At 32.9% G+C, this 27,522-nt stretch overlaps 1 protein-coding gene across 2 annotated transcripts in view; it reads right to left on the bottom strand.

Moving 5' to 3' along the window:
• Window positions 1-27,522, bottom strand: part of LOC106459416 (gamma-tubulin complex component 2-like) — a 91,426-nt gene that overhangs the window by 37,627 nt on the left and 26,277 nt on the right. For both annotated transcript variants that reach the window (XM_013919036.2, XM_022385913.1), the window contains exons 10-15: window positions 21,692-21,773; window positions 19,191-19,268; window positions 17,863-18,068; window positions 16,924-16,985; window positions 6,512-6,554; window positions 4,844-4,915 (exon numbers count right to left, since the gene is read on the bottom strand). In XM_013919036.2, the coding sequence (XP_013774490.1) occupies window positions 4,844-4,915; window positions 6,512-6,554; window positions 16,924-16,985; window positions 17,863-18,068; window positions 19,191-19,268; window positions 21,692-21,773 (543 nt within the window). The remainder of the gene's footprint in view (window positions 1-4,843; window positions 4,916-6,511; window positions 6,555-16,923; window positions 16,986-17,862; window positions 18,069-19,190; window positions 19,269-21,691; window positions 21,774-27,522) is intronic.

Below are 27,522 nucleotides of genomic sequence, written 5' to 3'. Positions count from 1 at the left end.
ATTATATAGACTACACTAACATGACGTTTAGGAAGTTTGTTTAATTATTATGTGTGATATGTTTTTTTTTTGGGGGGGGGGGGTAATGAAAGTGTTCCAAAACGCAACATTAATTTCTTGACAACCTAATATATAGAATTAATAATAAATAATTTCTTTAATTAATATAGCTCACATTATAACATTTGTTGTTAATGAAACTTAATGATATAAATTGAAAATGATATCAATTGAAAATCGGCGTGCCAATTATCATGTTGCAAAATATCAAACAGCCAAAGTTTTGCAACGGCACGCGGCTTGCAGTAAAAAAATTAATGAGCAGCGTCGTAGAAGCAACAATCTTGACAGGACCTTTCAAAGGTGAAGATGTCCTCATTCCTCGCATTCCTATGATTCCAACGGATATGCCATTTCAATTTAAGAGATTGCAATTCCCAATGCGACTGGCATTTGCAATCACTATCAACAAATCTCAGGGCCAATCTTTAGAATTGTGCGGTTTAGATCTAGACACGGATTGCTTCTCACATGGACAATTATATGTTGCGTGTTCTTGAGTCGGCAAACCAGACAATCTCTATATCCCCACAGACAATGGAACAACAAAAAATATTGTATACCCACAAGCATTGTGAAATTAAACATATTAGAAACGTGCGCTTTCTCTTTTCTTTCTTTTCCATTTAACCAGACTGAGCCACAGCAACGCGTGGCCGGGTACAGCTAGTTACTAATATTTATTCAAATTCAGCAAATTACTAAATATTATATATATACTAATATTATATTCATACTTCCATTCTAAACAGTTTTTACTTATAGTCCTTTTTCATAAAGGAGTTTCCTCGATTCTTTGAAGATACACCTAAAAAGAAACCTAAGTTCTTTTTTTTCCTTTGTCAATAGAATTACTACTTCTATTCAGCTATTTTGTGAATGGCAAAATAAATTAGTATAGCATAAAATTTTAGCTAATAGTCCATATTTTAATAGTATATAAATTTGAGGTTCTTAATTTTATAAGGCAATATTCAAAAAATAATCCTGAATTTCCCCTAGTATGTCACATTTTATTTAGACATCTCTTCTCTATGTTATAAACCACCTCACCAATAAGTACAAAATTCAAAGTAAATTACTCACTATAAAACCATAATTGCTCAGACAAACCATAATTTTCATAGCCTTCAATTTTGTTTGGTTACAAAGCCATCAAATAGAAAATCAGACCCCTCTTGCCACACCCAGCTGTCAGATATTCTCTTTCACAATTTGTTATAGTTCTCTTTTATGTTTAATTCTATATTATCTATAACCAACAGATAACCAAGGTTTCATCTATCAAATGAAGTATTATAAAATGCTTTCTGAACAGAGAATTGTGAATTTTACCATTAGTACAAGCTTCGTTTCCATGGGAAAGAGAATGATTAGCTTGAATGCTTTTGTAACGGTTCTTGTCAGCAGTTCTTGTGGTAGTTAGGGGAAATTGTCTACTTTTTGGAGGTTGTTAGTCTATGTTCTTTAGGGCATTATTTAATTAAATAAAAATTATTTACTGTATTACTACCATTAGTATAAAAAAAAGCAGAGTCAGCTCTTTCAGCATGGGCTTGGTCCCAGGGACTGACCTCGTAACCATTTTGTGCTTGTTATAGTTTTCATGCTATAACTTTTAAATTAGTAAGCATATGTTCATGAAATTTTGCAGATTGTCAGTAAACATTACAATGCTTTCATACGCAAAATATCAATCTTTTTTTATTAAGGCTTAAGATTTATTAAGCAATGTTTTTCTCATGCCTTTTTTCTTTTCGCATGTTGCCTATCCAATATTCAAAGTAATTTCCATTTAAGATTAAAAATACTTTTATGTATCAGAAAATTTTCAAATTTCACATGTAAAATCCTTATAATGTCCAGATAGTTACTGAATATTTCTTAAGAAAAAAAACTTTATATTTTATCTGTTATTTTCAGGTTTGGTTGATTTGACTGATCTCGTAACCGCCATAAAAAATTAAGAAATAAATTATAACACTAAAACATAAATGTTTAGACTAAATAGCTTAAACCTCAACATTATACACTTATATACATGTATTATTTTTATTATATTGACCTTTCAGCCTTGCCTGGCTAAGAATATAGAAGTTACAATGACACGGTGTACGTGTACTCATGTTATCATATCCAGTAATATAAAACTGACCTTTAGTCTTTACAAAGTGACCTGTATTGACTGTGTTTCAGTGAACTAGTATTTATAAAATAGTCACATTTCAATTATTATATATATATATATATATATATATATATAGATTATTACTATTTACAAACAAGTTCTTAAACTTATTTTTCTTGAAATATAAAACAGTAAATAAAGAAGTAAAACAAACAATTATTTCTTCAAGTTACGACCTTTGTATTCAGTTGCTGCTTGTTGTAACCTCTTAAGAAATTTTGCACATGGAGCTTGTGAAATGGAATAATTTTCTTAAGTTTTATATATACATTTGAATAATTGCAAACTCCCAAATTACTATAATGATACCAAAGAATTCCATTATAATTTATCAAGTTTAGTAACTAAGCTGTATTTGGGTCTAAAAAAATATGAAATTTCGAATAGGTTAAAGACTCAACTTACCAGCATGAAGGTTTGTCCAAAAGAAAGAGATAATGCCATTATATTTGAAAATGGCAGAGAAAGCCACTAGGGGGACATTCTGAGCTTTCGATTGGATATTCACGTCATATATAGAAATAAATGTATACAAGGTACCATTTTCAAAAATGGAAAGAGATGAGTGGGGCCAATGTGTTTGATTAAATGCATGAGCAATATCTCAGCAAATAGAAAAGACAGGAGGCTTTTATTTTATATTCCAGCTTGTCAATATCAGTAATCTGAGTTCCTAATTTGTACAAACTATAGACTTTGTATTTTGACATCACAAACATCTAATTTGAATTAGTGCTGCATTCAGAATACCATGTGACACATAAAAATCGATGTTTAGATGTGTTTTTTAATATTTACTTTTAAATTAAGAAATTAAATAATGTATAATATAAAATTTTGAATATAATCTATAATTTGATACCAAAATTAATGACATAAGTTCATAAAATTATAGTTCAATAAAATTTTGAATGTGAATCAAAAACATGATGATATGGCCTTTGATCCGTGTCATCGACAATTGGCAGCAAGAAAAAAGAAGATTTGGGTAAGCAATTTATTTCTTGTTTTTCATGTTTATTCTTTCCTTATTATTATAAAAGTAACTAAAATGCAAAAATAGTGCTCTTTAGGTTAAATTAGGTAAAGATAAATGATATGATAAAAAATGTTCACGAGGCGTGCAAGCAGCTCATGGGTAATGTTGTTCGATAGCATAACATGAGCTCCATTTCCCCAAGTGATTTACAACTTATAATGGTGCAAATAGTAGTTAGACACAATTTAAGGGGCAATAAGATAATAAAATGTATACTGTTACGAGTTTAGAGCTACTCAGGATAAATGAATGTAGTTTTATGTTACAATATGAAATCATTCTAGAAAAAAAAGGGGTAATTTAGATTTATTTCGATTTTTTTTATGGTTATGAGGTCAGTAAAATTGACCAACCTTGCATAGTTAGGGTAGAGAAAATAATAGATAAGATATAAATATAAAGTTTTACTGAAAACAAATGTATTTAGGAGGTTTTAGAGATTACACACAAATCAAATCTGAGATTTTTGAGATGAATTAAGTATTTTTAATCTTAACCTGAAAATTACTTTGCACACGTACTATTCAAAACAAATACTCAATATATTTACAGACAGATCTTTTTTCTGTTTACTTAAAACACCTCACAAAAAATATGACTTTCTGTATGTCAAAGGCTTATAATGTTTACTGAAAGACTGCCAAATTTTGTAAAGATGTACATACTGGTATTAAAATTTAGTAGTATGAAACCTATAGTCTTAATATGAGTACAAAGAGGTCACGTAGTCAGTCAAATTGACCAAGTCCGTGTTGAAATAGTTAATGGGTAAGCATTTATTTGTTGTATGCAAGTTCAAGCCCTACTGCAAAAAGGAATATGTGAGTTTCACCACTAGATGGCTGGTTATTCACTATAATAACAGGACACATGATATCAAGATTGGAAAATACACCAACTACAGTTTACACAAATGTAATTTTGCAGTTGAAACTTTTAATTTGTCAGTATAGCTTGAAATCAGAAGTGTGTAAAAATTAATGGATAAGAGGAGTATGAAAAAAAATATCTGCATTTAGCTTGTTTTTACAACAATTTTTAGGTCTATTGGATGTTTTCATATTTTAACAACTTTTGGTGTTTAAACTGCAGCATTAGTCAGCAGAACAATGGTTGGAATGCAATTGAGAAAAAATGTTGTGGCTGTCAGTCTGAAGCTAGCTCAAAACAACCAAAACTCTGCTTACTCTCTTCTCCTTAGATTGTAGTTTATATTTACCCTTCAAACATATTTTTGACACAATCTTAAAACATTTAATACTAAAGTCTATGTAATCTGCATAACTTAGCAAAGTTAACAGGTAATAACATCAGAAATATGGTACTGTCATTTTTCCTATGCAAAACCTTTATATTTTATAAAAACACAGAGTGACTGTGTTTATTTGTTTGCTATTAAACATAATGCTAAACAATAGGCTACCTGTGATCTGCCTATCTTAGGTTATTGAACCTCAATTCTCAGTGTGAAAACCCTAAGACTTAACAGTGAGCCATCAGGAGGACATACAGTAACTAAATAAATACAACACGTGATGTTAAACAACTTCACATACCTCTGAGTAGGTATCTGAAATTATCCCTTTGTAAATCCATTTCTCCAAAATTTCAAAATAGGGGACACATGCCTAGTGATAAAAATTAAAGTATATTTAATAAACTGCAGCTTGGAAAATATTTAAAGAAATAATTTAACTTACATCCAAATCGAATGTGCAAAATAATGCATATAATTTGTTATACATTAAAAAAAAAGCTATTTCATATTCAATTCTTAATACAAAGCAAAAGAAGGGGCCAATGTGATACTGCATGAATTAAAATAATCAACAATCATTAGATATCCATGTAGTGTAGAAAGATTATTTTCACAAAAAGCCACAACAATGACATTTAGATCAAAAATATGAAATAATTTAACAAAAATAATTTCACAATGTTCTTTATCTAAACTTATAATCTAAATATAACTAACTGCTAAATGTTTCAGTGATGATTACAATATTGTTACAACACAATGTAAAGCTGTGAATTTCTTAATTCTATAATGAAGTAATTTTATAAAAGCTCAGAATAAAAAAAAAGGAATATTATGAAGAAATGACATCAGCTAAATTTCAATATTTATTACTAGTTCTTATACTGTTAGTAGCGCTTTACAAATCACATGAATATTTTATTGTTAGAGACAAGAGAAAAAGAAACAAACCATTATTGATAATTATGTACAGGATGCTACTTAAATCATTTAAATATTTATATATATAGTTTGAAATTCCATTACTGTGTTGTTATTCAAGAAAAACACTAACTAAAAGGAAACTATATAAATAGTCTGAAGTAAAAATAAGATAATTAAACTTATTACAATTTCATTCAGTTTTGCTACTTTAGAAAACAAAGGTTAAATCTATTTTTTTATTTGTTTTTTTCTACAAAAAGTATATAAATATTTTAAATTGTGTGAAAAATGCTGCTATTTTAAGGCATATGGTTAAGAAGTATTTTTTCTTATGCAGTTCTGATTGGAGATGTTTGGAAGTGTTTAAAAAACTATAAACGAACTTTTTTTGTTTTCAGAAAAACATATTTTCAGTTTGATTACAAACAAAATGCTAGGACAATAAATGTATACTAAAAAATGTCATTCCTGTCTCTTCGGAATAAGAGTGTTTACAAACTATAATATGTGGACAAGGCTAGTTGTAAAACATAGAGTAAAAAAATAATTTTAACATTTATTATTTTGTTATTCATACATTTTCTGAATAACAAAAATTATTTATCACAAAAACAATAATTTCTCCAATTGAATCCAGCATGATACTACACAACAGTAAAGAGAAGTGTACTGCAATTCTTACTATGAGTGGCAGATAATGGTTACTGAAATACATCCCAAAAAAAATGAAATCAAAAATCAAAAAAAAAAAAAGTCAAAGAGTTAAATCGCTGATTTCAAATTTGAATAATATATACTGACAAACTGGTTTTCAAATTCTGAAGTTAACAGAAGTTTACTGATGTCTGTGTACAGTTAATAAGTTCTTCTGCAAAAATGAACTAAAATGTGTAAAAGCAAGTAATATTATCACTGTATTACAAGAATAAAAAGAAATTTCTTAGGATCAGTTTTCAAAATTCTAGAATTTGCAAATAACTTGGAAAACCATATTGTTGGCAGAGAGACTTAATATCTATTTAACCTTATTGAAAATACTTACAGCTTGGGTAAGATAAAAACATAAGTCCTGTGCTTTAGGGTCACTAAGCAAGGAGAAAAAAAAATATAAAAATAACTGGAAAGTTATATCAAAGTTAAATGTAGAAGTAGATAAAATCTTATGATGATAATACAATGCAAACTTGTTTACAAAAGAAGAAAAAATTATATCATACACTTAAAAATTACAAAGATTTAAATAAGCAAAGGTAAATTTTAAAATATAATTAGGATTTTTTAAATACAGCATGGATAATTAGTGACAAATGCTGAAAGTCAGCAGTGCTGACTTAAAGAGCAAGCAAGATGGATTATTAGGCCAGTGGTTGGAAGACATTTTCTGTTTTAACTATGTAAGCAAGGAATTCAAAGGAATACACCTACCAATATAATGTCTAGTATCTTGTTACTCTTTCTTATGTTTTAACATAAAAATAATTAAATATGACACTTTATAAACTATTTAATTATTTTAAAAACTAAGAATTATATATATATTAGTTTGAAGAAATTTGATTGTTAAGAGTTCTATTGATACCATATTAAGTAGAAGTACAAACATTTTATCTCAGTTACTAAAATGCTTTAGCTTAACAAAAACTATTTATCACTACTTTTATTTTCTAAACTTTTCATATCCTGAGATCTCAGATTTTGCTTTTAAACTGCATTATTGTTATTCAAATGTTTCTAATCTCTCACTATGAAACAACCAGTTAATAATAAATTGACATGACAAATACAGTGTGGTTGAAATATTATTATTGTACACTCTTCTAATTCTTAAAAATCCCTAAGGGACTAGATTAAAAATGTAGTGTTTAAAAATGTTTTAGACCTAATACTAATGTCTTATGAAAATATAATTGTAAATATTTTTCTCTGGCTTGTAAAATGTGTATACACCATACAAATTGTTATAGTTTGTTTGTTTGTTTTTTGAATTTCGCGCAAAGCTACATGAGGGCTATCTGCACTAGTCGTCCCTAATTTAGTAGTGTAAGACTAGAGGGAAGGCAGCTAGTCATCACCACCCACCGCCAACTCTTGGGCTACTCTTTTACCAACGAATAATGGGTTTGACCGTCACATTATAATGCCCCCAAAGCTGAAAGGGCAAGCATGTTTGGTGTGACGGGGATTCGAAACCTTGACCCTCAGATTCTGAGTCAAGCGCCCTAACCACCTGGCCATAATTGTTATAGTATCAAATGGCTTATATAAATAGTCTTTCAACCATTGCTGTGTTTGTTGTATCCCAGCTCCCCTGATGAGCTCTGGATTGAATGAAATGCATCATCAGCAACAGATATGACAAATATAGTGTGGTTGAAATACTATTATCATATATATATATATATATATATATATATATATATATATATAAACTCTTATTAATTTTTTTAAAATCCCTAATAGACTAGATTAAGAATGTAGTGTTTAAATATGTAATAAGCCTAACATTAATGTCTTATGGCAAATATAATTGTAATCATTTCGTTTCACATGGAATGACAAAAAATCATTTGAGTTCACAATGACCTACTTCTGTTGTATCTGCAGCTAAAGCTCTAATTATAACATATAAACCCTCATGCTTACTGCTAAGCCAACAGAGGACATGCCAATGAATAATTGGAGAAGACTTTTCCATATCATTGAATAATCAGAGAACTGACCTTTTCTTTTCCACATCATTGAGACAAGTATGTGACAAATCTTGTGTTTTCTTAATTGAAAATTACAAAATTTCTCACTGGAAAAACCTTTGGCATTTGTTAATATTCAATTCTAGATCAAAATAAGGTTACTTTAGAAACTTTTCATAGGTTCACATACAGAATGTACATTTTTAAAGTCAAAGAAAGTAATTATTAAGATTTCATAATAATCTGTTGCAAACTGTTCACTGAATACACATCTTGTAGGTGACTCCTTCCCACTACAAATGTGAATAGGTTCTTAACACAATTTTTTTTAAATAGTGCATTTGTCTTTGAAATTGAAGATAGATTTGAATCTTATTAAAATGACCAAATTATATTTTATATTTTTTCTATTAGTACTATATGGGCATTATAGTTACTTGAGTAATTTCAAGCAATCCAGAAATATGTTATAAAAGCTTTTGGAATGATTTAGATCTGCAAATAATGATCTTTATATATCTCTATCCATCTAATACCCCATAAAGTACTGGTAAATATAGTCAATGCTTATAACACTGTATACAGTTAGAGCACTGAAAACATTATTAGTCACAGCAGGTCAAGCATCAAGTGTTTTAATGATAACTTTGTTCAATCTTAAAACATACAACCACAAATTTTGAATATTAACTGCCTTTACAACTAAGCATAAAAAAAGAACAGCAAAGAAGTCAGAGATCTAAGTATGTTAATCTCAAAGATGCTACAAAAAAAAAGTTCAAGATTTTCACTGTGTGATTTCTGCAGGTTTTGTTAAATCTGTTTATTTTAAAACAATTATTAAATATTTCTATGTATTATTACTCTATTATTTTAATGTTAAGGATGTAAACTGGGCTTTTGCAAATAAGTAATAAAGTGCTGATTTTTCTATACTACTGATGGTTGTTCTTAATTCATAATACATTTGAAAATATGAAAAATAATTTCTCTAGACAGGTGCCTGATTACATATTTACAAAAAAGGTTATTGTACTTGAGGAATCTTGAATAAACTGGATGTAACAATATTTGCATAGCAAAGTAAATATATGTATATACATATAGAACGAATATTAATATAAACTTGAAAGTTACATTTATTTTTCTTGAGCTCTTATACTGAAGGTTGTGTTTAAAAGGTTTATTTTGCTAATTTCAAGATAATTCTACTTAGCAAAAGTGAAACTAGAAAATTAAATTTTAAATTTCCTAAAGTTACAAATACAGTCATTTTTGAATATTTTAACTTTTTATATGTTGCAAGTAGGAATCACAAATGTAGGAGATATTGAATGTTAACATTTAACTAGTCTGGAAATGTATTTCCAATAGATACTCACCTCCATACACAGAAATGCTATATTTGCATCCCACAAGCCTTGAGACTCTCAACTAAATTCACTGGTGCATGACAACATCATCATGCTACAAAAGCTCTCCACCAATAGAGGGTGACACAGTTTCCATGTGCAGTAGCTCCTCTTATGCACCTGCACTAGTGATAACTTCATTCTTTGACAAAAAATGTGCACCAGAAGTGAGGAGGACAGGTGAGAATGTGTGTAGAGATAAGTATCTATCAGAAATATATCTTCAGATTAAGAAGATGTTAACTTTCAAGACAATAACTCACACGAAAATGCTAGAATTCCATGTTAAAATGATGGAGGGGCCATTGTAAAATGACTAAAACCTAGATGAACTCCCTTCAGAAAGTGCCTGAAGGAATAGCTCATGGAGTGTGACACCAATGGCAGGGGCTCCATTAGGGCACACCCATGGAAAACTGCACCTTGTTTCGATTACAGTATACTCTTCATCTGAGATGAAATGGGGGAGAGGCAAAAGAGCACTAATTGTTGCAGGGACAGGCAGAATGAGAACATGAACATACAAGCTGTTGGTGAGCCAATAGGTGTAGTGTGGTTGAGGCACAACCATGCCGTACATTGTATGCTCACTACAACTCTACTGAACAGGCTTTGGCTGTAGAAGAAGGGCACATTAGTTGTGTGTTATATTTGTAATAAGTGATCCATACTACACTGACAGTGTCACTACCACCCTATTTTTCACCATATTGCACTAAGCCCAACCAGTGAGGATTCTGCATGGTCCACCACCCCAGCAGCTAGGAACTAGTAAGTGGAAAGGGTCTCCCAGCTTCACTCGAGAAAAAGAAAAAAGAGGGGGAGGAGAATTCCCATTGGGGAAACCCGAAGAAGTGCTAGGAACCCCATCAGACCACCAGCCTGAAAGGTCTGTTACTGGAGACAGTGCAATAGAATGACCACAATTCCAAATTTGTAAAAGCTGGCAAGATCAAGCCAAAGAAGTGGGCAGACACTTATCTGGTGCTGGCTTTTTCCATGATAGTCCATGGAATTGGTATGGTCTGGATTGGACAACTGATTAAATATAAATGTCACTAGGATACCTTAAGCGGTCTTGCAGAATATCCCATCTCACAGTGGGTGGATGGTTTGAGTAGTTTCTGTTATACTGGCATGATGCAAATTTTGGAAAATAAGTATATTCTGGGAGGAAACACCAGCAACATGGAAGGATCCTAAATATTGAAAAGGGAGAGAAAGGAAAAATAAACACACTTACCAATCTCAAAAACATGGGTCGAGGGAAGCAGGATAATGAGTCAAGTGATGACTTTGATGTGAAGAAATAGAGAATAACTTGCGTGCATCCAGGGAAGCATATAACAACCAGACAAGTTTATGGACCCATACAGTAAGTGTAGAAAGAAAAATGAAGAGAGGTCCCAGAGCATAAAGAGACAATGACAGCAATCCTGAAAAGGAAAGGTTTGTGATAAGCAACACCAAACAGGACACATTAGTCAATCTGAGTCTGAATGATCGTAGAGATGAGAGGTAGAAGGAAGGGATATAGGAGAGAAAGCACAGTCATCTTCCCAGGTGGCAGAGGTCCTGGGAAGGAAAGACTAAAAATATAAGAAAATATAAGTGGAGTGGAATAAAGTACAAGAAGAATCAAAAGCATAGACATCCAAATGATGGTGACCACAGGCGAGAAGGCGGAAAGAAGTCTTGAAAGAAAAGTGGTGCAGAGAGCAAGAAGCCAATGGCTTGAACAGGGCACATGTGAGTGTGTGCAAAACCACATAAAGGATCCAGTTAGGTATAAGAGTCAGGTGTGGGGGTCAGTGAAGAAAGAAGAAGCAGAACAGAGTGGAGAAGATAGGGAAAAACACCCTGTGGCACCAGGAAAGGAGAAATGTGGAAAAGGCCACTCAGTAACTAGCAATGGTAGAGACTGACAAACCATGGTCAAACAGCCGGGTAGAAAAAAGCAGAAAGGTGGTTCACAATAAGATGGCCATGACGAAGGGAGTGGAAGATGAACCAATGATGGAAGACACCACTGTCATTGATTGATTGACAAACATATTGGAAGAGCGACAAGAAGAATGCAACACGATCAGAGAGTCGGGCCCAATGGGCAACAGACCAGACAAATCCCATGTGAAGATGGAAAGATGATATCCCTTTTTGAAAAAGGAACATGTGAGATTGAAGCAATAGAGAAGGAACATTGAATAGAAGAAGGGGGTCTGGATATCAAGCAAATAAGCACAAGAAACCAAGGCTGAGCTGACCAAAGTGCCACCACAAGAACTCAACAAGGGGTGTTGCATATCAAGGGAAGGGGTAAAGAGGAGAATAAGGATATATAAATAGATGAGAACAGTCCTGGCTGAGAGCATCAACAGCTAGAGCTGAAGGATGAGGAACAAAAGACCAGAAGAGAGAAAGACTGGAGTTGAGGGGGGTAGCAAAGGCATCCAGGAGAGATGTGCCCAAAGGAGAGCAAACCCAACGAAAGACTTGGGACGGTGTACAAACCACTCTATTGGTAGAATGCAGACTGGCCAAGAGGAGCAGTCTGCCACCAAGTTCATATCTCCTAACAGTAGAGTAGATCCAATGCCCGAAAGTAAATGGTCCTGGAACAGATGCCTCTGGACAACTGATGTAAGAAATGACCATGAAATTGTCAGAGTGGATCATAACCAAGTGATCCACCAGTAGGAGTGGGAAATGGGAACATACCCGATGAATAGGAAGAAATTTGTGCACATTGAAGTGTGGAGTAAATGCTTCTTCTGCATCCAAATGACAGAAGTCATGTCACCATTCAGAAAAGTAAACCAACCCAAGAGGGAAGCATCAGGAAGAGATGGAGACCCAGTCTGGGGGATGATAAGAGAACACCGGAGGTGGTATTGGCACTGTTCAGCCATTATAACAGGCTGGAAAGGGTAGCTCACAATCAAGGACAATGGAACACTAGAAAGAAAATCTTAGATCAGAAAGGTCCATTTGAGGAGATGCATTTGTGCACACCCCAAAGGAATGAAAAGTTTCATGGAAGCCACAGTCTCCAAAAGCAAAATAAACCCACTTGCAGGATGAGAATGAGAAGCACAAAATCTGGTGACCAGATACTCCATAGCTCACAAGCAAAGAAAAGAAGGCTAAGCTTGTCTGAGACAAGAGATGAAGAAAACTCCAAAGAGTACCAAATATTGAGTAGACATGAGAAAGTACTAGGATATCTTCACAAGCCACCCCAACTAAGTAGCCTCCTGCAAAAGAAGGGAGGTGAGAGAAGAGAATACCACCCAAGAATGGGCAAATAGAAGTCAATCGTCCAAGAAAAGAAATGACAGTCCCAGGCTGTGATGATGGTGAGTGAAAGCTTTCATGATATAAATGAACAAAAAGGGGCCGATTCTATGTCAGAGGGAATATCAAAGAATTTGAAGATGTGAATATGACGGACAGACAATAGAAAACATATGAAGGACAGGTCAATAAGGATGTGTAGGAATGTGTTCGACACGTCATTCATGGCCAACCACAGATGGGGTAGGAGGCAGGAGAAAAGGAAATAGGAAGACGAGCAAGGAGAAGAGAGGAGGGGGGAGAGAGACCATGAAGGATAAAATGAAAATCGACTGTAGGCAGAAAATGAGACTATCTGCAGGTGAAGTGGAAGAGATGAGTACCCACAAGACCATAAATAACAGAATAGTCACTGACAAGAAGAGCAATGACAAAGAAGTTAAGTATTGGGAAGAGTAGAAAAAAAAGAAAGGCCTGGAATGGGAAGGTTAGGGGTAGACTGATTCAGACAAGGAAAAGGAGTCATATGGCAAGGTTGAGAATGAAGGAAAACTTGGAAGATAATGAAGAGGCTCCCACCATACGTCTGCGAAAACCATCCAGAGTTATGGGCAGGAGATCACCCAGCATCACCATCTTTTCCTTGAGTGGAATAATGAGTTCAAGCATCACTCAGGAGGAACAGACTTCTGTCCACCACTCCAGCAACGGGAAGGGGAATGGTAAGGACTCACACACTCCACTAAGAGAAATGGGGGGATCACTCGCATTAAGGAATCCTGAGGAACAATACTACAGAGACAGTGCAATAGATGAACCACATTCTGTATTTTGAAAATCAAACTGATCCAAATTTATTCAACCCAGGGGTCATCAGGGACAGGCAAAATCCCCTTATGCTTTACTCATGATAGTCCATGAATGGTAGTCCAATAGTGTATATAACTGTTTACCACCCGGAAAACCACAAGGTAGTGTTATGGAACACTCCATCTCAACAGAGTTCATTGCTACCAAGAAATTTCTTAATGGTCTACTAGTAGCTAGTGTGGATTTGGAATGAAGCATACCTGACCGGGCAACATCGACCACTCAGTGGGATTCAAATGAAAATGACGAGAGGATCCCTAAATAAGAATAGAAATAAACACAAAAAAAATGAAGTCACTCACCTCTCTCAAAATCCAGCTGGGACATGGAGAACAGCCACAGGAGTTGCCAAAAACCATCCGAAGATGCAAGTGCCACATTATGTAAATAATGAGATATAAAAGTATTAGGCATGGTCCACATACCATTCTGTACAATCTCCTCCAGCAGGAGATGCAACTGAACCACCAGGGACATCGAAATATGGTGAACTTGATGTGATGAGACCTGAAGAAGTCTCCTCTCCTCCAGTGAAAGCCCAGAGTAAGCAATACAAACCAACTGACGAACCCAACCTGTCAAAGTGACAGGGGACAAGTCACATGACATTGTAGGATCTCAATGGAGAAACAAATGGTGATGTGAATCCTGACACGCTTCAATGCATGCAACATAACAACAAAGAGCCTGAACCGGGCATAAAAGCTTAACCAGATCCAAGTAGTTATATAAATGAGAAATGAAGGGAAGAATAATAGGAGAGAATACCTTATCCCCTTCTCTAGCTGCTGAAGTTTTGGGTAGAAAGGACCAATCTGGATACAACTGAACATAAATTGAGTGGTAAAGAGTCCTGTGAACATCAGCATTTGCTAGCCAACAACAGAAGAAAATAAGTTTTAAGTGAAAAGTGATATAGAGAACATGATGCCATAGGTTCAAAGGGTGGATGAAATAAAGCATGGAGAACTACTGTGATATCCCAATTAGGAACCTGGAAACAATGTTGAAGAAAGGTCAAAACTGAGCACTCAAAAACGTTACATCTCCTAGAAAAACGAAAAGTAGCTGACAAAGATGCCTTATACAAAGAAATGGATGAAGGCACCAAACCTTTGTTGAATAACCATGTCAGAAATTGAGAAACATGCAACACAGTGAGATGAGAAAGATTAAAACCATGTCTGAAAGACCACTGGCAATAAAATAAGAAAACCAGCTCTCAGAGCTTTGGATAAAGGAGATTGAGTGTGAAGTTCAGCCAAGTGTCGGAAGAAGCGAGAAGAATCTAATCATCCATATAATGGTGCGTGTGAATGCCCAATGAGTGAAAATGATGTGAAAAGGTTCTGATTATCTACCAAAATACATATGGGGCAGATGCGAGGCCAATTAGTAGAGTGCAATACTGAAAAAACCTGTCTCTCATGCACAAAACGGAAATGACGACATGAAGACTGCATTTGGAATATGAAAATACGCATTGGCGACATCAAACTTTTTCATCCATAGACCGGGTGAAAAGTACCACTAAACGGAAAAAAACGACTCTATCACAAACTGAGAGGGCTGGAGGAAATCATTGAGATGAGAAAGGTTAATGACGGGTCTCCAATTGCCCGTCTTCTTTGGTACTACATACAGATGGGAATAAAAACCCTCGAGAGAGGAGTCGACATGATCTATGGCCTCTTTGTGCAGAAGATCCTGGATGGCTTGTACTCAATGATTGAATGTAAGAGGATCCTTGGGGAGTGGAAAGACAACAGGTAAGAGTAGAAGTGAAATGAAGGACTAATATTCTCGTAAGAGTTGAATGACCCACTGAGCTGTGGTGAAGATCTCCCATACTGACACACACTGTCTGAGTTGAGTCCCCAATGGAGTGGACCCCATAGGGTAGTCACTGATGCCATTGTCTGTGCTCCACACAAACGGAGGATACGTGCTAATATGGGTGGAATCTCCCTTGTGTTCCAAAAGAACATGGAACTGATGCAGGAGGTCTGGAACTCTAATGGGAAATGCAGGTAGAAGACCGGGAAAGGCAGAGGGCCAGGGTCGAAAGAGAAGAGTGGAGATGGGACACATCAACCCTAGCTTCCATGGAATACCTGGGAAAAATAGAAGGTCTGAGAAAAGGAGCTTCTCTGAGATCTCCGAGGGCTAAAAAAAGAAGTCAAACTCCCTCAAGCAAGGCATCTCTATCCAAAAGATCCCAGCAACAAATCAACCAAGAAACCATGGAGAGAGCAGAAGCTGATAACCTTACCAAAGTATAGTCAATAAGTGTCTAAGATCCACTGAAAATTGAGCTGGCAATCTGTGACAGGCCTCGGACAACATTTGCAAAGAAAATAAAAACACAAAACTGTTGTAAATCTCTTAGCATGCACAGCAATGTCTAGCAAACGTGGAAAGACCAGGTAATCATCCAAATGACTTTTCTCCCAATAAAGAAGGAGAAGAGCTGTAAGCTACAGGAGGAATGCTCAAGACTTTACAAACTTGATGTACTAGTTGCAAAAAAAGTGCAGAAGGTGGGATGTCCATCCTAGGCTCGTTATTAGCTGGCTGAGCAAAGGAAGGTGCCACAAAAATTCTAAATTCTCACCAGTCCACCCCTGATCCCCTGCAAAAAAACATCAGACCACATGTAAGACTCCACCTCTCTACATAGGAGGGACTGGACAATCTCCAAGGAAACCCCCCCACCCAATGCTCAAATAGACATGTCTAAAAATAAAAAAAACAATCGTCTAAAGTGTAGGTATAACTAAGGCTATTCAACACTGAAGAAAAACCCACAGCAAGCACATAAAACCATTGTTGTAATGTTCTGCCATCAAGAAAAAGTGAATAAGAAGTAATAAAAGGGAGCTTATATCCAGATCTGGGATGGGGTTCGAATTGACATAGATGGGTAATATAGTGGGGATTAAGGCTGGAACAAACAAGGTATGATTCATACCAATAATTAGATAGGCAGAGAATAGTAACTTTTGTTGGGATAAAGCTATAGTGTGAGAAGAGAACTGCTTTATCTTTCTTTCAAATGATAAAATGTTTACTATTTATAATCCATCCATCACAAATATTAAATATACAGGAACAATAACTTTCATTTCCTTTAACATGCTTAACTACAGAATCAAATTGTATATGACATTACAAATAAATTTACATACCCAGTTAAAGCTGCAGTTCGCTCATGCAAGACACTGAGGACACTTCCTCCAAAGCAGTCACCCTGAAAAAACAAAACTAATGCAGAATTTGCTCTAAAAATAAATAAAAGGTTGGTGCAATGAATACATTATTAATAATTATCAAACAATTTAACAAAACTATATGTATTTTAAAACTTATATTAATTAGTTATTTCCATTATATATTTAAATTTTAATCCCTATATTACTAAAAGGATAAACATCTGAAATAGCTGTTATTGTTTTGATTGTTTTATTTTACTGTCACCACAATACAAATTTAGGAACAAATTATTAAATGAAAACTTACTTCCTTTCTTCTTATTACTTTGAAATTTAGCTTTGAAGGAGATAAATATATTCAGAATTATATGGTAAACATTGCTATGTATAGCTTCACAGAAACGAGGTTAGTGCAAAGCACCAACACTATTCACATAGGGTTAATGTTAATGAGCTCTGTAAGTTTGATTACACTAATTTTTGTTGTATTCTCAAATCATGTTCATGCAGTCATAAAATAGTCAGAAAAATAGAGTAAATGAAATTATTCTAATTAAATATATCAAGATTATTTTTATGGTACAATGAAAATTTTAGTGATATGAACATGATTTTAAGTAAAACTGTAGACCAAATATTTCTAAGTAAAAAAAAAAAGCAAAAAAAACAAACAAACAAATGCTGCTTCAGCATACTGAAATCTGAAGAAAACAAAGAAATAGTAAAAACAGTTGTAAATAAAAAAAGGACTGTGATCCATGTTTTGGCTAAACAATCTTCATCAGGACCATAATGAAAGTTGTTTAGCTGAAATGTTGATCATTTGCAAATTTGAATCATCTACTTTCAGCTAAAAAAACCCAATTTGAGGGTGTTGCTGGTCTAAATGGATAGGAACATAAAAATACTACATACCTTGTTAATTGTATTTGCTATTGAAGCTAGGACTTCCATTGTTCTTAAACTTGGTTGGAGGTAGAACCAGACTTTCTGAAGAGACAGTGCATGCTGACGATGTTGATGCTCTAATTGAGCAATAAGCACAAAATAATCCTTGAAGAGCTGTCTCATGGCTGCTGCTAGAGCTTGGTTAACTAGGCCATACTGGTACTGTGATTTCTCTATATCATCCAGATGAACAAAGTAACATAACATAATATTTAAGGTCAACAAGGGACTTCTTTCTCCATCTTGGCTGTCCTATCCACTAAAGTTAACTAATAATAAAACCAACCTTTATCACTGAAATATTTATCAGGTTTTTCCTTAAACTCCCTAAAATTTAATGCTTCCACCACATATAAAGGAAATCCAATCCAACAGACAACTCCTCTATTAGAAACTATCTTAGTTTGAAGATGACTCCCACACTGCCAAGATTTATATTTCTGCTTCCTAGGCCTACCATTCCCACCATTAAGTACAAAATAAAGATGATGCACCAACACTATCAATTCTCTTAACAATCTCAAACACCTCAATCAGATTCCCCTAAAAAACTTTATAAAAAACAGGATTCTGAGTAACAAAGTAGAGATCATAGCTGATTATAAAATGTATAACAATAATTTTTACATTTTTATTCAATTACAATTCCCAGTAAGAATCCAACTTTATTCTATAATATTGAAGATTACTTGAAATCAACTTTTATTAACAGCATTTTTACATATCTTTCAAACTGAAGATAGCCATTTCAAGTACTTTTTCAAAAGTACACAAAAAATTAAATACAATTATGAAAGAACTGATTATTTAAAATATTTTATGCAAAGCTCCACAAAGAGAATTTGACTATCACTTTTATAGCACAATCAAAGCTCCAAATAACAGCAAATTTTCATGTCAAAGAACCTTCAAATTCACAGTCTAGATAGAAATGCTAACCAACAAGTTGCAGCTGACCATTCATGACAGTGACCCACAGAACTTATTAAATGGAAACATAAGTTCAAATCATAAGTTCTGAAAAATCAGCAATGGATGTTATACACGTATTAGAGAGATTTAACTTGTGCAACACACACACAGCTTATTATCTTTACTTTTCACTACATAGTTACTTCCCAATCTAATACAGTGGATAACATATCCAACTAGTAATCTTAAGCACTCAGGTAAGCCTTACAACGATATAAAAAATTAGGAACCATCCTTTTTATTATGAAAAAATCTGAAAAGGCATACATTTTGACACAAAAAAATTACAAAAAATTCAGTTAGATGAAATTAAAATCTCTTACCTTCAATAAATCGAACAACAACTGAGTAATGACTGCAAATAGGTAAAATTCTCTTTAAAAGTTCCCTTAGTGAAGGATCTATAATAAAGAAAACAAGTTAACAATATAGAAATAAAATTAAAATAAGAAACTTATCATATCATTGTCATAACTTATCATTATACAATGTTAAAATTAATAAAATAAGAAAAAATATTACAAAACGAATTTTACCACATCAAAATGACCTATATTCTGCAGGATTAAACAGAAGGTCATCGTGGTTTAAATGATTTTACCTTTCATTTATCTATCACCCATAGTAGAAGATAAAACTCTACAAAGCGTAAGTTATCAAAAAACAAGCACAATCATAATCCAAAAAAAATTATAATTTTGATTTATTTTGTATTTTTTTATGGTGGTTATGAGGCTGATCAAACTAGCTAACTTTACATAAAATTAGGGTAGTGAATAAAGCACATAAAATATGAAGGTTTATCAAAAAAAAAAAAGTTGGGCATTTATTTTGTTGGTTTTAGAAATTACACAAAAGAATTTTTGTATTTTTAGATGGAGAAAAGTATTTTTTATAAAGCAAAAATACTTTATTAGAAATTCTGATTTTTTCTGTACAAAAAAACTTATGTTTACTGAAAGCTTGCCAAATTTCGTGAAGATATATAAATTGTATCGTATCTTACAATGCATCCATTCAATCATATCATGGCTTCACAATACAATACTCATTTCGTATTGCTGTACCGCAACACCCGCTACTATCTACTGATTTTCTTGAAAGAGAAATAAATTATATACCCATAAAAATGATGTTGTATATAAACATATATACATGACTGGGATTGGAAACTAGAAAAAATGTTCAGCTGACCAGGTACATTAGTTTAACCTATAGTGGATTTTATTTCATCAATACATGATAATATTGTTCAAGGTAATTGAAAAAACTAATACAAAGCAAAATTCACCACAGAATACACAGAATCTTGGAAATTAACTACAAAAATGTCAAGGAGAACCAATACATTTATCTAATACTCTTTTTTTTCCCTTGGAATAATAATTTCTTTAAAATAACCACTTGCAATATTCACAATATTCATTTCAGATGCGTGACTGACACTGATGTCATAAATGACGTTGATGACATTTCCACCCACTCATATGACCACACGGTGACACAAAACTAAAGTTATAACCTGTATAAGTACATAGAAGGTAATTTTGATTCATTACCCATTTAGGAGCCAACAACAAAACAAGTTTGACAAGGTTTTACAAATGAAGCTAGTACAGCTCAATTGAATTAAACTTGATACTGAAATATGTAAGCAACTAAAGTAAATTATGAATAATACGTATCCAGTGCGACACAACTCAAAAAGTTAATAAACTTTGTGATTTAATAGCTAGCAATACATTCAAAATAATTGCATTTATACTGTGCACCAATGCTGTATGGCCAGCAAACCAAAAATTACAAAAACTAATCCACACTAAAAAAGATTCTTAGAACTTTTTCCTATATTGCATGCTTGTCAGAAAAAAAGAAATACATTAGCAGTTATACTTACTTGAAATACTACATACATTTAAAGTCTACTTATCTGAGAAAGGCTACTGACTTATTGGAAAGGGTTCGGAGGAAGGCTACTAGGATAATTCTAGGAGTGAAAAGGTTATATCTTGGGGATAGGTTAAGTTCTCTTGTTTACTCGTGAAAAAAGAAGAGTAAGAAATGATTTTATTGAAGTTGACAAGATTATATTTGGGGAATGATATGATAAAGCTTCTGATTTCTTTGTGCTGCATTATAAAGACATCAACACAAAAGGATAGATGTTTAAAATATGGAAAAGACAGATCAGGCTCTGGTTAAGACAATTTCATTTTTTTATGTGTTTGTTGGAGAAAAGTCATGTAAATATATATATAAGTTTATTCAAGAACGAAAATAAAATTCCAGCTTCACATACAAATCAAAAAAGATGTGAAAGTCTTTTTTTTTTTAATTCTAGAGAATCCCTAGAAATGCTGCAGTACATATAAAGACATCAAAATGGCCTTAAACCCTGTCTGCATATTTTTTTGATTAATTTTCATGCAAAGCAACTAATGAATTATCTGTTCTAGACATCTCTAATTTTGAAATGTTAGACAAGAGGGAAGGCAGCTTATCAACACCACCTGCTGTCAACTCATAAGCTACTTTAATGGAATACTGGAATTTTATCATCACTTTTATAATACACTCGCAGCCTCAAAGCATGTATCATGATTTTTGCTTTTGGCAGTAATGGGGCACAAACTACAGAACCTTTTATCCACAGTTACACATGCTAACCACTAAGCTGCACTTGTCTCACCTGTATATATCTGCATAATGCAATTTTAACTTAATAACCTATTACAAGCCAACAAAGAAACAAGCCTGTATATATCTGCATAATGCAATTTTAACTTAATAACCTATTACAAGCCAACAAAGAAACAAGCCTGACCTGCACTCTCATCAATAACAAATGTACGAGGTCCATATGGATCCACAAGAGGCTTGCTGAGGATAAGATCACCTTCAATGCCCTAAAAAAAAGTAATAAAAAAAAATCCTTAAAATTGCAAGTTAAAAGCTTAAGAAAAATACTTTTACACATGGTACTGAATCACTTCCAATTAAAAATATTAAATATGGTGTTCTCACAATATCTTAATTTATTGTGATAAAATACACTAAAACCTTATGACAATACTCTCTCTTTTTTACCAATGGGAAAGACTAATTATATAAGATTTACATCTAGTTTTATATATTTTTAGCACCAAAGTTTCTAATGGAAATAAGCATTTTTTTCTCATAATGTTTAGTGACATTAGGGAATCATTATTTTTTCTCTGGTTAAAAGCATCTCAAACATTAAACAATACAAAACACGTTAAAGTTATCTATTATCCATAAAAACAAAGTGAACATATTTTTTACAAAAAAAAACATTTATTTTCAAACTTTTCAAATACTATAACAACAATCTATTTAGCTTTCAGCATCATTTCATATGTATGTTAGAATGGCTGACAAAACTATGACAGGATAAAAGATTATGGAACTGACTCAGATTATAATATGTAGAATATAAATAATCACCAGCATGTGCAATGATAAATGAATCATGTTAACAAAATGTTTTGGTGAAAACGTGTGTAATGAAACCATGGAGGTAAAGTGTAAGTATAAATATAGAAAAAAAAAAAAAACATTTGTATACAACTTCAACAACTGTTCATACTAGAACTGAAAAGGTTATAAACATACAAAGTACTTTCTTAATAAAAAATATGCAAGCCTACTGACTGTGAGCTCTTTATTGCAGTAAATATTAACAAAATAGGCTTAGAATTGGACTGCAGCTATGGAAAAATTCCAGAATCAGATATTAATTTATAGCAAACAAATTAGCTAGTTATACAACAGGTAAACAATGCGTGAATAAATTATTGCTATAAAATGCAATGAATAAAATTATCTTCATTCTGTAATTTTTTAAATCAAATAATCTTATCCAGTTATCATCCTTGTTTTCACACTTTAAAAATATATATATATTTTTTTTCGAAAGGCCTAATCTGGAAATGTTTGTGATACAAGGTTAAAAATGAATTGTTTGTTAGTTTCTTATGAATTTCTTACAAAGCTACACTAGGGTTATCTGCATTAGCCATTCCTAATTTAGCAGTGAAAGACTAGAGGGATAGAAGCTAGTCATCACCACGCACTGCCAACTCCTGGGCTACTCTTTTACCAATGAATAGTGGGATTTACCATAACATTATAATGCACCCCATGGCTGAAAGGGTGAGCATGTTTTGTGGGATGGGGATTCAAAAATGCGACCAACAGATTACAAGTCGAGCAACCTAACCACCTGGCTATGTCAGGCCAGAAATGTATTGAAACCCACTTTATAATAGAGCACACATAACTAAACAATATCTTATTGTAAATGTACTTTGAGTTTGTTCACCTGTCAGTTACCTTGCTAGATTTTGGAGGCTAAGAGTACAAATAATCAAGGAACTTTAAAAGAACCATTTCAAGATTAGATGGTATATGACTGTTTGTTTTTTGAATTTCACGCAAAGCTACATGAGGGCTATCTGCACTAGCCATCCCTAATTTAGCAGTGCAAGACTAGAGGGAAGGCAGCTAGTCATCACCACCCACCACCAACTCTTGGGCTACTCTTTTACTAACGAATAGTGGGATTGACCGTCACATTATAATGCCCTCACAGCTGAAAGGGCAAGCATGTTTGGCGGGGTGGAGATTCGAACCCGCGACCCTCAGATTGCGAGTTGAGCACCCTAACCACCTGGCCAGATGGTATATGAATTGGGGAAGAGGAAAATGAGCTAAAAAAAAGGCATTTGCCATTTCATGCAAGTAATTGAAACCACTTTAGTAGCTATTCAATAAGCCTGTGACCTGAGTGAAATATCAGATCAGTGTTGATGTGCCCATGATCGGCCAATATCGAGATCAGATTTTGATAATCTGCATGTCCAGACATCCCTATTGTATATATACTAGTGGTGTGCATCAAGCTTCAAAACTCATCTTCAAATAAATCATACTCTTATCAGACTACAAAAAGGACTAAAAGTGGAATGCTGGTCCAAGAACCTTCAGTCAACTGCAAAATGTTGTAAATCATGTACACTTAGTATTTCTTCATCGATTAAGCCATATAACAAACCTCCCTGCGATGAAAACTGGAAGGGGGAGGTTGAACCTAGTAATAGTTATGAATACCAGAAATAAAGGCACTTTACGAGTGATGTTAGGATATTTTATGGCAAATAAAACTATGTTCAAAATACCTTTATCTTTTTTAAAAAAATCAAAAATCAATCAGTATCTATCAGGACGTAACCTCAACTGATGGTCACCAAAAGTTATTTTCGCTTATCCACAATTGACCTCATTTCTGGATACATTGCACCCCCTCCATCACAAAGGCACATGAATGTATTCTGTATTTTCATAGATAAACAAAGTTACTGATCCAATCTTCTTAAAAATCAGATAAGAAAAACATCAGTGAATTCTTTAGATCAAATCAGTATCAGCAGTTGATATGGAGATCGGTTGCAGGCTTACTAGTAAAATTAATTATATATTTATATAAATCTTGGGGACAATACTAAGATAGCAACTCTCAAATAATAAAACATAATTAGAAGACTCTTGAAATTCATATGCAGCATTTAACATTAGCTGTTTTATGAGAAGAAAGAGAAAACAACTACACTTTATTTATATCTATTGTGAAAATGGTTTTTGAAAACAAAACAACAGATTAATACAAAACTTACCTAGTAGTGCATTTACTAATGTTTGTTTGTTTTGCAATTAAGCACAAAGCTACACAGTGGGCTATCTATGCTCTGCCCACCACGGGTATCAAAACCCGGATTCTAGCACTGTAACTCTGCAGACATATCTCTGTGCCACTGGGGGGTGCATTTACTAATGTACCATACAACACATTTACTGGTGTATTATGCAATAACGAGCCAGGAGGTCAAACTTTTTTCGATTAGTGTATTTGATCATGCCCAAGGTCTCATAGATTAGTTTATTCTAATCCTGCCTAAAAGAATTTCAATTTGATGGTAGACTGATAAAGATCCTGATGAATAATAAAATCGAATCAGGTATAAGTGCGCTCCACACTTGGTATTGCTGGTGTTCAAAAATATATCTAATAAAAAGGAAAAAAAGTCTCTTAGATTAATTTACTCTAATCCTACCTAAAATAATTTCAAGTGCTATGGCTATTGAGGATTCCCTCTTGTTTTAACAACAAATGATACATCAGACTAGAATATTTGATGAATAGCATCAAAATTTAGTATTATAAAATGCATTCAAGTTACTTGACCATACTTAGATGATCTGTGAGTTTCGGAGAAGTATTCTGCAAGAATTAACAACTTAAAAGATTTGTACTGGTACGTAGCTGTTTCAATAAATGTTTCCTTCATATGTACATTCAGTTTCTTGTAAGATTTAACCACTTTTCTCGGATTATTAAACGGAAGAAAATTCCAAGAATATTTTACATATGTTTCAATAAAATATACTATCCCTCCTAATTATATTTACAATAAGACCTTGAACATATCCAGAATTTTGCAAATTTTTAAGCAGACTTTCCATTTAAAATTCAGATATGCATTTTACCTGTCTTTATACAATGCAGTTCTAACATTTTAAAATCTGCAATGAACAATGTTTCTAATATTGTTAGCAATAATTCAAGGTGTGTTACAAATGCTGATGTGTGTTGAAACACAAAATTAAATGTAAAAAACAGCAAGCAGTGGGCACAAATAAACTTAAACAGCCACAATTATGCACATTATAAAATATGAGCCATGGCTCAGTTTTATTAGCTAATACTTATTTGGTGCATATATACTACTTGTTTTATTACTTCTGTTTTGGTAAGAAGAGTGTATAGTTTCAAACTGTTTTGTGATACAAAGAGCATATAGTTGTAAATTATTTTGTAGTAAAAAAGGGAGCACTGTTCTTAAATATTCTGTAGTAAGAAGCATGTGAAGTTCCAAACTGTTCTGTTTTGTTGTAAGAAGGGTGTATAGTCCCAAATTGTTTTATGATAAAAACATTTATAGTTCCAAACAGTTGTGGTAAGAAGTGTATATAGTTCCAAACTGTTTTGTGGAAAGAAGGGTATATAGTTTTAAACAGTTCTGTGATAAGAAGTGTATATAGTTCCAAACTGTTTTGTGGCAAGAAGTGTATATAGTTCTAAACAGTTATGTGGTAAGAAGTGGATATAGTTACAAACCATTTAGCAGGAAGAAGGGTGTATAGTTCCAAACTGTATTGTTGTAAGAAGGGAGTATAGTTTCAAACTGTTTTGTGGTAAAAGATGCATAGTTTCAGATTGTTTTGTGGTCAGAGATGTATAGTTCCAAGTTGAATTGTTGTAAGAAGAGAGTATAGTTTCAAACTGTTTTGTGATAAGAGATGCATAGTTTCCAAGCTGTATTATTGTAAAAATGGCATATAGTTTCAAACTGCTTGAATATCAGTTTATTGTTGGGTCAAATGTTTATACTCCATATTTTCTTCAAAATATTATTATCCAAGTCTGTTTTTCAACATGTTTATCCTATTATATAAGAATTAATGAAATAGCAACTTTGTAGAAAATGAGTACCAGACATTGTACAAATTAACCCTTTAAATTAACTTCTTTATTATCAATGTATATGAATAAACTTGGCATTAAAATGTATTTAATAAATCAAATTTTAATGTTATTTAAGTTTTACATTCTTAATTTTGTAAGGAAATATTTTAAAAAATCTCCCCTAGTATGAGAGCTGTAACATTTACTCTTGAGGTTTTCCCTCTTATCTAATTTATTTACCACCCCTTCAAGACGTATGTAATTTTAATGTAAATTACTTATTATAATATAGATATTACTCATGCAAAATATTTATACTCTTCAATCGTATTTGTTTACAGAGGCATACACTAGAAAATCAGACCGATTTGCCACATCCTCTCTTTTACAAATTGCCAATAGTTTTCTCTGACATTTTATCCCATATTATTTATAACCAATAGAAAGCCAAAGTTTTAATCCATCAAATAGCATATTATGTTACATGACTTTCTGTAGAAAGAATTGTCTGTATCACCTCCAGTTCTATACTTCTTTCTCACGGGATTCAAATCAAAAAGTTTCGCTGAATTTCTAGAAGCTTTAATTGTATAGTTAGAAAGCCAGAAAAATTATAATTGTTAGATTTTTGCATTTTATTATTCTATGTTATTATGTGCATTATTCAATTAAATAAAAACTTATTTATTGCAGGACTACCATTAGTATTAAAAACTATGCTTAAATTTCATCAAAAGTTGATAGCAAAAAATAAGAAGAGATACGTATGCACTACATTTCTTGTTTTTCATGTGTATTCTTAATTTATTATTATGAATGTAACTAAAATGTCAAAATTAGCAAATTATTAGGTTAAGTAAAGTTAGATTAGGTTGGATAAAAAAAAATAATGATAATAATAAAAGTTTCTCACAGGAGAAGCTTGTGAACAGCTTGTGCATTAAGTAATTCATTGCAGTAATGTGAGCTGCATGTTCATCAAGCAAATTACAATTTTTATGGGAAAATTATTTGTTAGACACAGTTCAAAGAGCAATAAAATTAAGTATAAATATACTGTTACAAACTTTAAGCTATTTAGGATAATTGTTTGTTTTTTGGAATTTCGCGCA

This window comes from Limulus polyphemus, unplaced genomic scaffold, assembly GCF_000517525.1.
Source record: "Limulus polyphemus unplaced genomic scaffold, Limulus_polyphemus-2.1.2 Scaffold605, whole genome shotgun sequence".
NCBI classification, from domain to species: Eukaryota; Metazoa; Arthropoda; class Merostomata; order Xiphosura; family Limulidae; genus Limulus; species Limulus polyphemus.
Note: the sequence above shows the minus strand (reverse complement) of the source record. Positions and strands in the feature narration are given on the sequence as shown.